This window comes from Pleurodeles waltl, chromosome 2_1 (assembly GCF_031143425.1).
Source record: "Pleurodeles waltl isolate 20211129_DDA chromosome 2_1, aPleWal1.hap1.20221129, whole genome shotgun sequence".
Taxonomy (NCBI): Eukaryota; Metazoa; Chordata; class Amphibia; order Caudata; family Salamandridae; genus Pleurodeles; species Pleurodeles waltl.
The window spans coordinates 684,119,622-684,138,012 of NC_090438.1; the positions used below are offsets into that span (position 1 = coordinate 684,119,622).

At 38.4% G+C, this 18,391-nt stretch overlaps 1 protein-coding gene across 5 annotated transcripts in view; it reads right to left on the reverse strand.

Moving 5' to 3' along the window:
* The window catches only part of MTCL1 (microtubule crosslinking factor 1), a 459,063-nt gene that overhangs the window by 160,496 nt on the left and 280,176 nt on the right, over positions 1-18,391 (reverse strand). For all 5 annotated transcript variants that reach the window (XM_069216701.1, XM_069216685.1, XM_069216678.1 and 2 more), the window contains exon 4: positions 11,638-11,697. In XM_069216701.1, coding sequence (XP_069072802.1) covers positions 11,638-11,697 — 60 coding nt within the window. The remainder of the gene's footprint in view (positions 1-11,637; positions 11,698-18,391) is intronic.

Below are 18,391 nucleotides of genomic sequence, written 5' to 3' on the forward strand. Positions count from 1 at the left end.
GACTAAACAAGGCACTGGAATCCTTAATAGGACTACCAGAACAAGGGACCTCAACTGCTCTGCCTTCAACTGGCCATACCTTCAAAAGATACCCCAAAAGTGGAGATGTTAAAAGTCAAAGCTTCATTCTGGCCAGCAATATCTTTGAAGGGTTTTTAAACCAGGGCAAGTTATACAGCATTCACTGGTTGTCCTGAGAGATTAAGTGAGACATTTGGTTAATAAACGGTTCTTGCAACTTGATTCTAGAAATGTTGATAACAGTGCATTGCCAGTAATTGGCACACAGTGCATGGCACCTTGATCATGCTATTCTATTTGACCACCTCCAACAGGTGGGTCCTACGGATGTACTCGGTTGCTGGCCCTATCACAATTATGCAGAGCATGCCTTTCTGTGCTTTTCAACATGCCCCATGCCTTGCTTCAGAAATTCTCCTTAGGTTCAGCTCTTTTATTTGTAATCTTTGTTTTTCCTTCCTTTATGAGTTACACTTCTTTCTTGTGCTGATGACATCTGGCATAATAAAAAAGTAACCATCAACCCCAGGAATGCTGCATCCCAACCTTACTGTGATACATCAGGAGAAACAAAACAACTTTCTGAAGGTGAACAGCAAGAAAATGAAGGTTCTGATCGGCGGCATCAACACCTTTGATTTTCGAACCGGTGGTCTTTTGTTTTAGGAGGTTTCCCAAAACCTGTCACCTTGGTCAACAAAGTGAACTGGATGAAGTATTTCATTATCACTCCCAAATCAGGGTGATCGCCAGAATAAGAATCATTAGGCAATTACTGTATCTGCTGCTTACACCTCTAAGAGGTCATGTCAGCACATAATTCTCAACTGGAGTCTAAGGGGCTTTACCTTGACCATCAACTGCAATGAACTTTCCTCCTCATTCTGAAAGTTCACTGATAATGTTCAGATGTCAAAATCCGGAGGAGGGTCATGCGGACAAGCCCTTGCAGCACAAGTATGTTACACAAAACGCAACTTCGAAAAAGAGGATCTGGCAATATCACTTAGCAAGCCAAGTCACTAACATATCTAGAGTTTTAAAGGATTGTTGACACAGATATTCTAATTAGAAATTATTAATAAATGTGTATATGTTATGATTTATAAAAATTCATAGAGAAATTAATCGTAGAGAGAACTAATGTGCATGTTTTTGAAAATGTGCCCACGGGGTATGTCAGCCACATATATGAACTTGTACTAAAAGAACTAAAAATGTGTGAAATAATGAAAATGTGTAAGAATGATGTAGTAATATGCCATAACGAGATGTATAACCTATGTTTTGCATTATATCATAGAAGCTAACTTAGCCGAAGTTGTGGCCTACTTGCCAGGCCTCATGCAGAAGCAGAATTAATAAACGCACGCTGTAGAAGTTGCTAGTGCCTATCAACCGACCATTAACTGTGTGCTTAGCCAGAATTTTCTGCAATGTACCAACGGACAAGAGATGAAGTAAATTTGATACAATTATGTGTGGAGTAGGCTGAATGTAATTTCCCAGGACTTGAACAATATAGGCACTGACTGAAGAGGAACATGCAACATTTTCGATACCTGGAGAGCCGGATGATGAGGACATCGTACAGTGGACCAATCCATGAACTGAGAAAGACAAAATACTAGAACTCCGATACGTAGAATAAAAAGCATTGGGTAACGCCACCTATGGAGGACTGATTGACCAATTAGAAATTAGGGGGATGGACTGAAATACTAATAAAAAGTCATGACATGGGGTTAAAACTTCAGATGCAGGAGATGTGAGGGGTGATTGCTGATGGCGTCAAGAGACGCAGTTCGAGATTCTGTCACTGGGCTCCTGCTCTTGAGAGTCTGATGCGTTGCTGATCGATTGATGACCTGAGGACGAAGACTGACTTTGTTGCTGATCCATTTCGTGGATAGGTAGCTATGACAATGTGACTGATTTACTTTTATGCCTTTCTTTCTAGGTACCAACTGCGCTGTTTTATAGTTTTTCTCTTAGCTGGATGTTTTCCAAATTCACGTTTTCTAAATTGTTTTTGCATGAAGTCCCACATGCTCAATGCTAATTTGGGTTAGGTAAAGGATTCTTGGGGGACTCAGACAGTGACAAACGATTGACGGACTAGTTGCTGAACTCTGCCATTAATGCTGGTATATTAATCTTTGTTGGCTTATTCTGAAGCATTCAAGCATATGTTTTCTCAAGTTCTGCTTAGATTATGTTACTGGTGGTCATTAATGAATTAATTTTGAGTTGATTGAATAAAGTTTGGTCTAACCAGAAGACCAAGCATTGTAACTAATAGGGAAATACAAATTGTTAAAACATATAATTGAGTTGTGGTTATTCATGTAATGTTGATATTTTGTCTCGTGCTTCTCGTAGTGGTTGTTGATTGATCATCAATTATCAATGTAATCATCGATTACTACATAGCTAGGATACTTCATACTTCATGTGATCCAAAAGGTTCATCTGCCTATAGCCGTTCCATTGTAAGTTTACTTACTAAGGACCACGCGTGCTTGCAGGGTTGTTACAAGAAAACCTAAGGTTCGCAATTCGATTTTTGGGCTTGAGTTTCTAAAAACAGACTGTCCTCCTAACTGTGCATTGCCTAATTTTTCATGTGTTGCTAATTAAGGAGGAATGAAAAAAATGACTATAGAAGTCAATAAAATATTTTCCAACACTCTATGGAGAGACCTCAAGATCTTGTTTGTCCAATCCTAAGTTTCTATTTTATGTAAAAAAACAAACAAAAAACTCTACAGTGAGGGTTACAGTTTATAAGGAGATAGTACTCAAATGCCCCTGGATTTGGGGGTATCAATGAGGCAGTCTCTCTAGGCTTTGGTAAAAAAAACATTCAATAAAACAAAACCATTATTCCATTATGCCTCAACTATCATTAAAGAAGTGACCACAGGCGAAGACACTGTTGTCAAGCGTGCCCAATTCAATTAAAATGAAGTAGCCAAGTGTATGAAATCACTGCATCATCGTTGAGGCCATCAAGGAACAAGTAACAGGCACTATTATTTGCAATTGAAATAAAGTCAAACAATGGCATCAACAAGGATGCATAGGAGCGAGAAACAGGGCCAATTCTTTGTAGCGGAGGAAAAATTTATATCTACACATTGATGAAAAAGCAAGGATGAGATAATTATTTTAGGAGAAGTACAATTGACTGTGTGTAAGCTCCTTTGCAGTATCCCGTGCTTGCATCCTTCATAATATTCACACCGTAATCATGGAAGAAAAAAAAAAAAAAAAAATCAACAGTATCTTGTAGGAAGTATCCGGAGTCATTTGTAGTCTGCATCTTTCGATGATGGACAGATTGTGAATTTGGGAGTTTAATGGTTTCTTAATGGTACTGAAAAAAGATCTAGGTATTTTCACAGAGAATAATTTATTGTATATGTGATAATTCATTGGTCTAATTGAACAGTTAGAAGAATTTCAAAATCTTCCTCCATTTCCGGATGAACCTAGAGAAGCATCGACTAAGTGGAATGCATTGGCAGACTTTTCCAAACGTATGTAGAGGTTTTGGAAGATTGTGGTAAATGCACCAATACAGGCAATTAACTTTATATCACCCAGAAAAGAATGGACAATTAGCAAGGCGTAGCCAGATAGTGAAGGAGTGGCTTTAGTTGCAATCAAGTCAAAGTTATTTTGGAATAAAACTTTGCAAGCAATGCTTCTATCTTACCTGGTCACTCCCAGTGCCATGACGTGTAAAATACCTTTTAAATTGTTGAGGGGACAGAAACTATCAGCAAGATAGGCAGCTTGGTGACTGAGCAGGTGGCAGAAGTCTGCTATTAACAGAACTGAAGGGGAGGGTAAAGAAGTTCCAGTTAAAATTGAGGAGTCAGGTGGTATAAACCTGTGGTGAAAAAGGGGGGTGTTGGACTAGAATTTGGGAGCTGGGTCATGATCAGGAATCCTGGTCTGGATCAGGAACCCAGGATTGGTACCCAAGGAACATCAATAAGGTGATAACCACATAATGTTACTGAGGTTATGAGGACTGCTGTGGGAGTCCAAGATGGTAGGGTATGGAACTTAGGTAGAGTGTCCTTGTGAAGAAGAAAGGTTTTTGACATAAGACATGAACACGAGAGTTGAGATAATTTGTGTTCTGGAATGCTGATAAAGAAATTGAATTAAGCTTGAACACTGAGATGTTCAGTGGAGTAAGTCAAGAGAAAAGCAGTCAGGCAGCAGATGTTGAGGTAGCTGTGGGAGCAGAGTGTGGGTGATGGTGTTATAGAGGAATTTCATAGGCTGCCAACCCAGTACCAAGATTACATGCTAGGTTAGTTGGTGTTGCTTTAATTAGTTAGTTGTGTTGGGGTTTGTTCTGCTCTTTGGGTCCTGGTAGTCTATTGCAGGAAATATTGTATATTTGTATTTTATGTGGTTGTTTGGTTATAATATCCGTTACATATGTGAAGAGGGTGAAGAGGGAAATGTGTGGTATTTGGCCTGCAGTGAGATGGGTGCTGTTGGTATGGATTATTGAGTATGTGACAAATTAAATGTGGGGTATACGGCTTGGGGTGAGATGGGTGTGTGTAGTATGGATGTTATAGGTGGGATGATGGAAATTTAGGTGTGAGTGTGGAATGTATAGTGTGAGAAATGAACAGAACTGAAGTAAGGATCAGATGGGGAAGGACATCAGCCCTATAATACAATAAAGCTAATATTGAAGATTTGAACTGATGAGTCTTTTGTCCTTGCCACAGGAAGTCACGTGTCAGTCAAGTTATGACTGATGGTTTTACAATTGCCTGGATTTTCCAAATGTATCTTAGACATTATTATTTTTATGTAATACTGCAAAACGTGTTTTTGTTATGTGTTACTGTTTTAACTGATGCCTACCATTTTATTATTTATCTATATTTTGACGCACCTTGAAGTCTGTCTTTCTGGCATGGTCTTGTACTAGTAACGAACAAAGTGGTACTAGTTAAAAAAAAAAAACAACACAGAGCTTGATGCTGAAACAAGCAAAACAAGCACGATTCATGCAAATGTTTGTGCACCTAACTCTAACACTGACACTTTTGTGCACCTAAGTGAAATATAAATGCCTGCTCCTGAGTCAAGATTTGAGAACGTTGATGCAACTTATATAAAACTTATCATAAAATTTACAACTGTGGCAGATTTTTCATAGAGGTAGGTTAGGGTTAGAAGGAGGAAGCTGAGGGCCAAGGGTGTTGGCACTGGACGAAGGTGAACATTCTCAAAGGCAGAACTTTAAGAATAATCACCAGCATTCCCAGTCAGTTTGTACACTCGATTTGGGCACATAAACATAATGACAAAAACGCAGGACTAAGTGATCAAGTCTGGAGTGAAATATCCCCTAACATCTTCATACTTTTAAGTGATGTAACATGAGGTGGTTACCCCACAAAGTAAAATACTTTCCATGGAGGCAGGGATTGAAAATAAGGTTTGTTTGCACTGTAGCTGTAACTGAAAAGAACAGGTTTTGTTCCAAAGGAAACTGCATGTTTAGGGTTAGGCATAAGCAATCTATGGTTTTCGGTGCACAGCCTTTGACATTTAAAGCAGTTTGCAGAGCAATGTAGACGCCTAACATTTGTAAAATTGCTATCTTTTGTGTGAACATCTTAAATTTTAACCCTAATTTCTAATAACCTCCTACCACTTCCAGTACAACACAAAAGACTTTAAAACAAGATAGATGAAAATACTGCCACATGGACAGTGATCCAAGTTACTTCCCACTTAAAAGGTTGTGATCAGAAGGAGGTTTACATCTTTGTTTACTGCCACAAAGAGCACAACAGAGATGACTTTGCATGTACAGTGAGAGAGCACTTCCCTTTGATTCAGATTATACAGAGATTATTGTTCTTTCAGATCATGCTCCAGCCTCTACTGAAATAAAGAATAAGGATAAGTGGTCAAGTAGGTGGAGACTTAAAATTTCAAATTTTGAGAGAGAGAAAGAATTTGATAAAGGAGGTGAAAAGAGTACCTTAATCTTAACAGAAGCAGCTAGGAAAGTATACAGCCCCCTTATGGAGCACAAAATGCTTATATGAGAGCGATCTCTCTTTGCTTCACAAGGGAAACAGAGCTTAGTCAAATTTAAGAAAATTTACACCGATTTTAAATCTACTCTAAAAACTGTAGGTTGGTTCTCATTGAAACTTCTAACTTAAGTACTAGTAGGACTTTGTGATGAGCGCAGTAAAATGTGTCACTCAGACAAAATCTGCCTTCCTTAGGAAAATCCCTATTTTAGAGAAATTAGGGGCGATAGTCAGAAAATCATTACAATTTAGATTCAGGCTAGAATAATTATTATATAGAGGAGAACATTAATTTCTATCTGTCATTTGTCTTTACAGTGTGTTTCATGAACCGGAGGTAAACCCCATTGGTAAGCTAAAAGATAAATGGAAATGGGAGGAAACAAAGAAACCATTGCATGGGATAGCTGGCATACTTAAACTTTTACCAGAATATCTGAGTCTTGTCATCAGGTGATGGTCTTTCAGTTGTGCTGGATGCTGGTCAATATGTAGAAATCTGGGACTCGGGATAATAATCCTTGCTGGATTTGTTCTCCAGTGGTGGAGAAGGTGAACATGACATGGAATGGCATTCAAGTCTTCTTCAAAGTTAAATCAGAAGAGTGTGCAGCAGTTGTGGTAAAGATTTGACACAACTGAAAATGAAAGTAATAAAGAAAGAAAAAAAAAAAAAAAAGAATCGGTACTACGTACTAAAGCCAATTGGTCAGAGGAGGGTGTGGCTTTCTTCACCAAAGTGAGAAAGAACGTCCTACTTCTCAGTGTTTTAAAGAAGGCTCCATTCTGTATGACTGGAGCCCATATTTACAACATAAAATTGAGTTTGATGGGACCAAAATCATGATCTCTAATAGACACATAAATAAGCAATCATGGGATTAAAACATTAATTTGTTTTTTAAGTAGTGAATAACTCCCACTTGACATACTTAGTCAATAAGCCTGTTCTTCTCACAATGAATCAAGTGTAGGCAAATCTCTATATGAAGGATATAAAAAGCATTCATTAAGAATGCAAGATTCGGATGGATGTACAGACAACTGAAAACCTATAATAAGAATTACTATCTCTCTGATCCCAAATGGAACAGTCTCATATAGCAGGTAAAATAAAGAGTTTGCAGCAGATATCACAATTCCTATTGTAAGAGATCCTTCAAAGGATGCAGACGTTATGAGTATTAAGTAAAAGGCATGACCATAAGAGGCATAACATGTTCTTAAACTTCATCACTAGTCAACCTCTAGACCTGCTATTGGAACATGTCTGGAGTACTTGAATAAATTAGCTGCTAGAAATATTCTCATTTGAGGAAGAAGAAAATAGTCTGCAGAAACATTGTTGTAATGGGATATCTTTTCTGATCTCTAAGATGTTTTTATTGTTCTTGGATATTACTCTACAATTACTTGTTAAGAGGTACCCTTAGCGCTTACATAACATCCTTAGATTATGTCCTTCCAAATGCTGCTTTTCTGCTTTCCCCACTTCAACTTTAATTTTTTACCCTGAGTTACTTTGGTTTATGTCGAGCAATGAAAGAAAATTGAGCTCATTTCAACAGTTTCCATTGTATGTTTTGTTTAGTCAGTCTTGTGGTTGTGCTATCTACACATCGTTGTGAAAAGAAAGATGTATTGTATTTAGTAGTTTGCTACCATGGAATTCCTGAAATAGTTCATAAAAAAGCTTTGAGAGATGTTTTTACTCAAAATGATCTCATAGCTTATCTCCAAACTTCACCATCATGTGCCTTGTCTGTAATCTTTTGAAATCTTCCTTTATCCGTCCCCTCCCAATCTTCCCATCTCTCTAGCTTCTAACTCCCTCCCCAATCTCCCCCCCGCATCATCCCATCATGCACTTTCTCTCGATCTCCTGGTCTTATCCCCTTCTTGCAAAGCATTGTGATTGATAAGGTAAGGCTATTGAAAAACTGGAAGGTGACAGATTATACACCTTCTTCCTCCCCTAGGGTGCCATATGGCTGGGATCCCACGGATATTGTGCAAAACAAAATATACAGAGCAAAGCTGCAATGTTGGAGTTAGTTTGTTATTGCTGTATATGTCTTTTTTTTTTAGAAAACCTGAAATAAATAGATCTTCAAAAAAAAACTGGAAGGTATCAGGTAGATTCACAGTTGAGGCTGGCAGAGCTAAGTAGAAATGGAGTTATGAAAACTTTGATGAAAAGAAATGCATCAGCCAAACCTGATAAAATGTTGCCCCTTTTGGTTAAGATGTATTCATTACTGACGCTCTTGTCAGTCATTTTATAGGCTGCTTCACCAGAAGATAAGGCTTGCTATTTATCGAAGGAGATTTTGATGAGTGTACTTGTTAGTGTCCGTATGTTAACAGCTTATTAAACTGACCTTGAACAATAATTTATCTATTTACATTTGAAAGACGTGCCTGTTCCATGGTTCTTGCTTATAAATTGCTAGTGAAAACTGCTATTGAGGTTTACAAACCTTTTTGAAACGTCTGTCTTTACATCGGTTTTCCTTTATGGTATGTTTTTAGATTTAATTTGTAGCTCCTAAGTGCTTTGAGGAGTCGTTGATGCAAATATGGAATACAAAAATGTAATAATTAAATGTAATGAGGAACAAATGGTAAATGCGGCTTACAATTGATAAAAAATAATGTTCTTCAAATTAAGTAGAAATTAGGAGAATTTAGATTTTTCTTGTTTTGGAAATCCGAAAATAAAAGAGAATTAATGCAAGATGAGAAACTTTTGATTACGTTTTGATTAATTGACTCCTTTTGAATTTAGCACAAAGAACTGGTATCTCAGGCTTCGTGGACATACTAGGGCTGGAAATAAGACACAACATGATTTGAGTTTTGCTCCTGGTGAAACTGTGAATAACCTACCAACACAACATATTTTCAAACTTCGTTAGCCGCTTATTAGGAGTCAGTCAAAACATTATTGTTAAGGAAGCAATCATAACCAATGGACAGGGATTGATATTTACCCTAGCAATCTGGTTAGTTATTCAGTGAAAATGGCTTCCAGGCCTATCAGGTTAAAGAATCAAATTTACCTGGAGACATTTTCCTAAGATATGTATTTCTAAAAGCAGACCATTCTTCTCTCTAGGAATTTGATTCTGTACCATCTTCTTTAGAGTTGGTAAGATGGATCAACAAGTTAATGCTCTCTGCTGACATCTGCCATGACCGGATAGTTACCCGCTCGGAGCATTGCAAGGCCAACATCAATTACCATTCTTTCCAGGTTGCTAGTAAAATGTGATACATGCTGCACTCTTAAAGCAGAACTGTGATATTAAGTGCAAAACAAGATCCATGTATTAGATGGATTTTGAGTACCTAGAAGAAAACCTCGATTTCCCAACATGAAAATATCACTTTCTTCAGCAGGTGTACACATTTAACTGGTGCATTAGAAGAAAGGTACATCAGAACATCTTTTGAATAATGCCCTCAGAAAGTCACCTGTTCCTCTCCGAATATTTTTTTTTTTAATGTCAGATGAAACTATATTCTGAATCTACTAAACTTGTCAGGTTGTTCACTTATGAGATGCAAGCTCTGTTGAAGTGCTCAGGTTACACTAAGTTACTGTTACAATATTGTTTTTCATCATTCTGCTCCAGGCATAGCATCCGCAGAGGGGTTCTTCAATGCCTCCCTGTAGTCTTTCTTTTAAATGGGTCATCCACAACCTTGCACAACTGCGAATAAATGTTATCTTTTTGCTACAGGATAGGGACACTCAGTCAATTGTGCCAATTTGTATTTGACCTAGTACATGTAAATAGCAAGATTCACCAGGTTACTATGGTTAAAGTTTGACCCATTTAAAAGAACAAAATTTTTTAATTAGCACATACTAAATGGAACTATGAATTATGTAGCATTTGTGACTTTCCACCTAATGTATTACAAAATGATGGTTAATTGAACTATGCTTCTATGTTCTTTAATCAGCTAATGTGTACGTTGAACCCTTGTCAGTAATGAGTCTTTAACTTTATTGCAGAAACAGACTATGCAATATAGAACATGGCAAATAAAGTGGGTGCGCAAAAAACACGAAAGCTTCTGCCTTGGACGATTTCACACCTTAACAGTTCTTTTCTTGTATCACTTTCATTGAGTAATCTTTGAGATATGTGCATGTTGGAATTAGGCATTGCTTGCAGGTGTGCTAACATAAAAAACAATAATAATAATGCTGTTACCAGTAGTAAGGCCCTCGTTGCGAGGGGACTCGTAATTCTGATGGGACCAGTAAGAGCACTCAATCTCGTTTTTTCCGCAGAGCTGTGTGTTTTCACTTGCTGAAAGCAGCCAAACCGTCCATGCAAAATTACAGGGGAAAATGCATCGTATGTCAGAGACTGATTGAAACTGCTCGAGATGCTGCATTTTTTTTTTTTTGATGGGAGGCAAAAACGTAGTTGCTGTGAAACAGGTCGCTGTGATTCCAAGTGTAATGATGCCACAATATTTATCCTATGCTGATAGCTTAGAGTTTTTCTAAATCTGTTCTACAGACAAAGGAAACCACACATCCTAGAGGGTGTTGACCATTCCTGGTAATTCCAAAGGTGCTCTACAACTGTGTCACGTACTGCAGAACACTGACTAACAATAGGTAAAAATGCATAGCTAAATACAGATCTTTAATTCTTATCTAAACATTTGCATACATTAATTATACGTATATCTTTAAAGGTAAGTGGATGTGGAACTAGGAATCGTAAATCTATTCTTACTATATGTACTTACCTTGAAGACAGAGTGATCTCCGATATCCTGCACTCAGTATGATTGCAGGCGGCTATTTTGCCACTTGATATTGTGACACATAGCTGCGGGGGGGGGCTTTCTGCCCATTTGCGATGCTAGATTGCATGATATGGACACGATGATATACACAACACACTGTTTAAATCTACAATGTACCTTTGTTTCATCACATTTTTTAATAAGATGTTTTTATCATTTTTTTGCCACAGGATAACACTGTTTCAAATACATTTAAGCATTTTTAACAATTATCAACACAAAACAAACACTTTATACTCTCTAGTACCATCCGATCTTTAGGGAAAGAAAGTTGCACAAAAAATTTAAAGATATAGCGCAAGGCATAAAAACACCTGTCACACAAAAAAACACATTTATAGATTTTAGACTACTATAATGCATTTGACAAAACCCCCTTTTAACATGTACAGCAAAAACGTTATAGCTTTCCCTACCTAACATTACACTCTGCATCTCAACTTTTCTATCATTGCATATTAAATTAAGCTTTCGTTCATGCACGTTTAAAAATTTATTTAAACCATGTTTCCATTTTTTTTTTACACTACCTTAAGCATCTTAGTTGTTTGCACCACACAGTATTTGGTCTCGGTATATGGCTTTCGCCAAATATACAAACACTGGATTTCACTAACAGCCACCAGAAATGCATACGTCATTTTAATGTTTGAAACCAAGGCTAGATACAAAACAACTTCTGCTGTACCTGGCTTGATGCTTTCTTCTCCTTGTGAATCTCTCGGCTGCCTCTCCTCTTCAAAGAACTCTGAAAGGGATTGAAAAGTGAACATGAATGTTAATCAGGGATCGAAGTACTTCACTGTGGAGCATGGCTAACGGCGCTCTGTCAGATCAGCACAAGATTTAAAGGAACAACCTTTTATACTGGGACTTGGCCTGTGTTTAAATTAGTTAAGGCTGGCAGAACAACAGTGGGGGATACTTCCTCATTATCAGCCCTGTTCACAAAAGCCAGGGGAAAAGTTGGACATCAGTAAAAGTGCAACACAGGCCTGGGCCTTTCATTTTTAGCTAATTTTGTATTGCTATTCCTGTTTTAATCCCATTTCGGATGTTTGGGGCCAATCCACAAAAGCATGTAAGAGTAGGTAAAATGTGTACTATAGGAGTGCTACTTTACACACTCTTACATACCATTGTGAATCAACCCTGTTACGTTTTACTCAACTTAATGCTCCATATTTCATGGACACTGGCAAGAAAGCCATGACAACACTGTACAGCTCACTATTTGAGAGATTTGGCAGAATCCCGTCAACTCTTCACAAGACAGAGTATGGAATCGTGCACGACAAAGTCCCTTGCTAAAGAAAGGAGCTTCCAGGAATCCAGGACTAATGAACGATTCAAGTCAATACGTTTAATGTGGCTTCCTTATTCATGATGTTAGATATTTGCCCACCTACAAACAATGGTTTATGGATCAGAGGGGATTTGTAGAGATGACTACATGAGCATTTATGTTTACTTCAGATTTTACATTATATTTCAAATTGCAGCAATAGAACGATTCTTCAATAATGCAGTTCCCTTCCGTTCATGTCAACTTTTTTTTTAAAGATATGTGTTGTGGTCCACAGACGACAAAACTAAGATGCCGTAAGTACACAATGAGTTTATTGATAACTCATTGCAGTAACCAGAGAAGCCACTGCTGTACCCTTAGCCAGATGCACTCCAACTATCACCAGTGGAAGCTCATCTGGAGTACGCAGTGGTCAAACACTCACACCAACATTCCAAATAGACCTGTTGGTGTGTGAACACAGCATATAATCTTTTTTTCCCCAAAACAAACATTCTGTAGTACATACCCCAAATAACGACATAAAAACAAAGAATAGATAGTAAACTCAACCCTCGTAAAGTTTAACAGAAGACATATCAATATAAATAAGAAAAGTAGAACAAAAAATGTACAAATGCGATCTACATCAAAACACAAAATTATCCTTCCTCCTCACATTATGTTCCTTTGAGTATACATGCATGAATTATCGCATAAAATACATATATCAACTATTGCAGGTAATTCTCTGCGTTTCCATGGTACACGCTTTTCATGAGTGGACACTTAAGTAAGTGAATGTGGTGTTGTGCAATAAAACCACAACACATTTCATGGCTTCTTCAACATCACAACTGTTGTTCTTTGCCCACTTAATTCAATCACAACCCTATTCATTCTTTCAATCAAACCACTGGTTTGTGGATGGTAAAGTGAGCTCCACACATGCTTCACCCCAGATTCTTCCAGAAACTACTGTATTTCATGATTTACAAATTGAGCTCAATTATCAGAAATGATGGCCTCAGGTAAACCCTCCCTCATGAAAATATCTCTAAAAAAAAGTACTGCATTGCCAGCCGTGGGTTTTATGAAGAAACAGACTTCTCGCCATTTGCTATGGTAGTCCATCATCACAAAAGTGTAGTATAAATTCTATGCAAGGCAATGAAAGGGTCGTACCATATCAATGCCCACTTTCCTCCATGGTCTCTCCGGTAGAGGCATTGGTTGTAGAGCCGGAGTCATCACCTTGAACCTCTTCTCAGCTCTGCTACACACTCTTTCACCACCATGTACACAACTCTGTCCATAGAGACCACCAGCAATGGGCTCCAACACTTCTTTTTTTTCATAGGTAGACCCAAGATGGCCTTCATGTGCATTGTTAATTAACACAGGGTGACGTCTGGAGGCACACATTTATCACTTCTCATCACCACCCCGTTTTCAACAAAAAGGTCTTCAGGGCCCTGGGAAAAAGGTTGTATTTCTCAACACAAATCCTTTTGGCCATCCATTTGCAATAAGCTTTTTTACTTTTTCCAATACAGCATCATTCTCCCCAGCAGTTTTCCAATCAATCTCAGTACAAGCTTTGCTCTCATCAACATCCACTAGTGCTATGAAGCAATCCTCTTTATCATCTTCAGGATCTCTAAGATCTTGATCACTGAAAGGAAACTTTGACAAAAAAATCTGCTGAGACATTTTCCTTACCCAGAATGCACTTCACTTCAAAGCCATGTGAAGCAATTTGGTTGGAAAACGAGCAATACGAGGAGGGTGTACTTAACCTTGTCCCCACTCAATTTGTACACCAGAGGTTTGTGATCAGTCTGTATAAAGTATTTTGTGCCCCACACAACTCCTTAATCTCTCACCCGCACATTGTAATTGAAGAAGAGTTTCTGGCATGTTAGAGTAATTTAACTCTGGTTCACACAGCACTCTTGAAGCATAGCTAATGACAGTTCACCTTCTCCAGTACACGGGGTTAGGACTGCACACAATCCCTATTTAAAGGCCTGCTACTGTAATGATGCAAGGTATACCAGGGTCATATGCACTCAATGATCTTGTATTAGTCATTTCCAGTTTAAGCCACTCAAACATTTCTTGGCATTCACTATCCCAAATTAATGGAACCTTATTTTTAATCATATTCGAAAAGACTTTCATGTTAGTGGCATAACCTGGAATAAACATGGCATAGAATTCACACATTCTAATAAACGATCATAGCTCCTTCTGGTCTTTGGGGTTGGGACATTCTACCACCACATTAACTAAACCTGATCTAGGGGAAATGCCCTTATTCAAGATACAATGTTTCAAAAATACAATGTCTCTTTTCCAGAACTCGCACCTCTCTTTTTTTCTTACTACCACCACGTTTGTCTAAAATTTGTGGAGTACAGATCTGAATCTTGTTATGATCGTTCAAGTGCTTAGCAAAAAACACAATATCATCTTGAAATGCTAAGACTCCCTTAACTTTTTCCAACAGTTGGTGCACTATAAAGCGGAACACCGAAGCTGCAGATGCCAGGCCAAACGGCATTCTGCAAAATTGGAAGGTACCAAAAGGCGAGTTGAATGCTGGGTAATGGCAGGATGCATCCTCCAACACAACCTGGTGATATGCAGAGGCAAAATCAATTTCGGAGAACCACTCAGCACCTCGAAGATTACCAATATTGGGTAGGGGATGGGAGTCTATCAAAATGTCTTTGTTAAGGCTCCTCAAATCCACGCACAAACGTATATCACCATTGCGTTTGCAGGCAGCAACCAAAGGGGAGAGCCATAGGCTGGATTCAACGGGTTCAATTACTCCATTGTCTTTTAGCTTATCCAGTTCACATTTGAGATCCTCCATGAGACTAAATGGAATTGACCTAATCTTGTGTTCGACTGGAATGGCACCTTGCGTAATTTTTATTCTGCGTTTAAAACCCACAATATTTCCCAAACTTGTAGAAGAGACACTGGGAAATTCACCCTCAAACGGAAACAATGCTGGTGACTCCTTGATGACTAATACTTGTTCCTTAGCCCCCAGCCTAAAAACCATCCCAAAAAAACCTTGATGGAACCATCCTAATATGTTCAATCCTCTAAATGCCTAATAGATTTTGCCTTGGAACTTGCACCCTTTAAATTCTAAAACGTCTTCAAGAAAAACCTTCTACTCAATCCGCCCTGGTACGAGACAAGAGCTCTATCTGGAAGGAACAACATTCTATTTCCCCAGGTTTTGAAAAACAATTCTATTTTAATCATTGTTATACGCACTCCTGAGTCAACCAACAGGTGTAAAGTTTTGCCACCCACTTGAATATCGACATAGGGATCATCACATTCACACGGATCCCCACTGACTATTTTCTCTTCCGTGACTACTACAATCATGTCTTGGAATGTTTTGACTGTGTTGATCCATAGCTTATTTGCTTTCATCAACCATGCTGCTGACTATCGGTACTTTTGTCTGTGCGCCCGAACAAACTTTGGCAAAGTGTCTAGCTTTATCACACTTTCTACAGGATACATTCTTGGCAGGTCAACCCCTGCCCTCAGTGCTGAGTGGTGGGTTGCCACACCTAAAATATATGTTAATGAGCCTAAAAAAACTTTTCTTTATGGTTTTAGAATCTTTGTGATTCATTTGACCTTAATTCACTACTTTAACATTCTCTTAAGATGTAGTCGCATTGCATTCTTTAAGCGATATCTGTGCTAGTTCCTTGTTTTTTGCTACTTTTATGACTTCCTCAAACAATGGATCGCCCATAGTCAAATGTTTTTGTTGTATATGCTTTCAGAACAGTGGCCAATGAACTGATCTCTTACCAATTGGTCTTGGAACTCTGAATTCACAAAAAGAACATAGTTTTCTTAGGCATTAATGTAAGCGGCAACGTCTTTATATTGCGTTTGCGAACGTTTGAAAAATATGTGACGTGGAACAACCAAACTGGGATGCACATCAAATCTGGTAACCAATTTTTTACTACCACTTGATAGTCGTATACCTCTCCCCCCTCGGCTAGCACATGATCGGGTAAGTGTTTATAAACTTCTCTACCTTCAAAGCCCAAAGAATGTAGCAAAAGGTATTTCTTTTCGCTCTGGTCTATATCGTAGTGCCCTTATGGCATTGAGATACATTTAGAATCCATCAAACTATTGTTTCCATGGAATGCTAGCTGTACCAGGTGATTCTAAAAATGGAAGTGGGGGATTCACAGCCTGCATGACAGACCTGACAATGAGCAAGAAACTCTAGATAGTAAAATGTTGAAGAGTCTGTAGAAAATGTAGAACTACTCCAAACCAGATACATTTTAACTGTTGGAGCCAGGTGTGCATGTATAGTTCACAATGATAGTGTTATGAATCAGTTAACATTGGATGAAAGGTGTGTGCATCACTGTTGTATGCAACAAAGATAAGCAACAAATGTACCTTGCCAGTCAATAAGTGGGTCTTCAAAACTGTACACAATACTGTTTTAGTTGCCAAAGGTGTGCGTATCACCACTTGGACCTGCACCAAAATATGGAGACTGACGTTTAAAGCTTTGAAAATGGTGTGCACATCACCGTCAATGTGCACTATAAATAATAATAATAATAACAATAATATTATAAGTGACGAACTGCCTCAGTTGGATGCACCCAAGTTAAGCATAATACATTTTTTGTCCACTCTATAAGCAAGTCTTCGAAACTGTGGACAACAATGTTTTAGTTGCCAAAGGTGTGCGAATCACCGCTTAGACATGCACCAAATTTTGAAGGCTCACTTTTAAACTTTTGAAATGGTGTGCACATCTTTGGTGATGTGCACTGTAATCAATATAAATAAGTGTGTGGTGCTTCATTATACCCTCAAAATGGCGGCTGTATGGTCACGAGTGAATGCATTACAGCACTGATTGTACACTTAGCACCTCATGCTGGATGAGCTGACGGCTCATCAATTGTGTGTTACTGCTGTATGCACACTCCTAAAATGGTAGCCGGCACTGCACACACGCTTCCCACCCGAATATGACAGGGCCAGACTTTCGGCTTTCAGTTTTAATTTTGCGCATGCAGCAAAGCACTCTTCTGGCTTCCAACAACGTCTTTTCTCTCCTTTTTAATACAGCCGTGAAAGCAGGAGAAATACCACGGACACACTGAACAATTGGCGCACCTCTCATCTGGACAAGTGGCAACTGATGTTTGAGCAGGATCAACAGCGTGGGCTCCATTTGGTGGCTTCAACTCGTCACCAAAACAATGTTGTAGTCCACAGACAACATCAGCAAGATGCGGTAAGTACAGGCTGAGTTTATTGATAACTCATTGCAGTAACCATAGAAGCCACCGCTGTACCCGCAGTTGGATGCGCTCCAACTGTCACCAGTGGAACACTTATCAGGAGCATGCAGTGGTCAAACACTCACACCAATGTTCCAACTACACCCATTGGTGTGTGAACACAACAAAAAGTTAAAATATTCACCGGACAACATAAAGTAAGCAATTCATTCAATGTAATTCTCTATGTTCTGCATCACTAAATCTTTAATCGACCAAGAGAAGAATTAGAATTCCCAAGATCAAACATTGTCAAATATAACCTTTAATGTGAGGGTCTATCCATCTCATGTCCTCTCCAAATATTACCTAGATTGGTTATTTAATATCTGGCAAGCTAGTCAAATAGTACACACTATATGCTCATCCTTAAATGTTCAATATCAAGAACTTAGCCTCATTTCAAGTATGTGCATTCCATGACAGAATATGTAAAAATAATGCGGTCAGGCTTGTGCTTTATCATAGGAACATTATAAGAAAGTGTGTCAACTCCTTTTGCCTCATCATCCTATGCAAGAAAATTAACGAGGGTGATGCTATGTTACTCCAATGCCTTGAGTAGGTACTGTGTGCAGAGATAGTTTTTTCTAAATTGTTGCTGCTGGCACCACTATTTTCCAGTCTATCATCTACTACACAGGGGTATAATCACAGCAACAGCCATTGATCTATGCTCATCTCAGCCAGACAAGACCAAAATAACCCTCTACTAGCTTGGCTAAAGTTGGTCCTGACACTGATGCTGGTGAAAAAAAAAAAAAAAAAAAAAAAAAAAA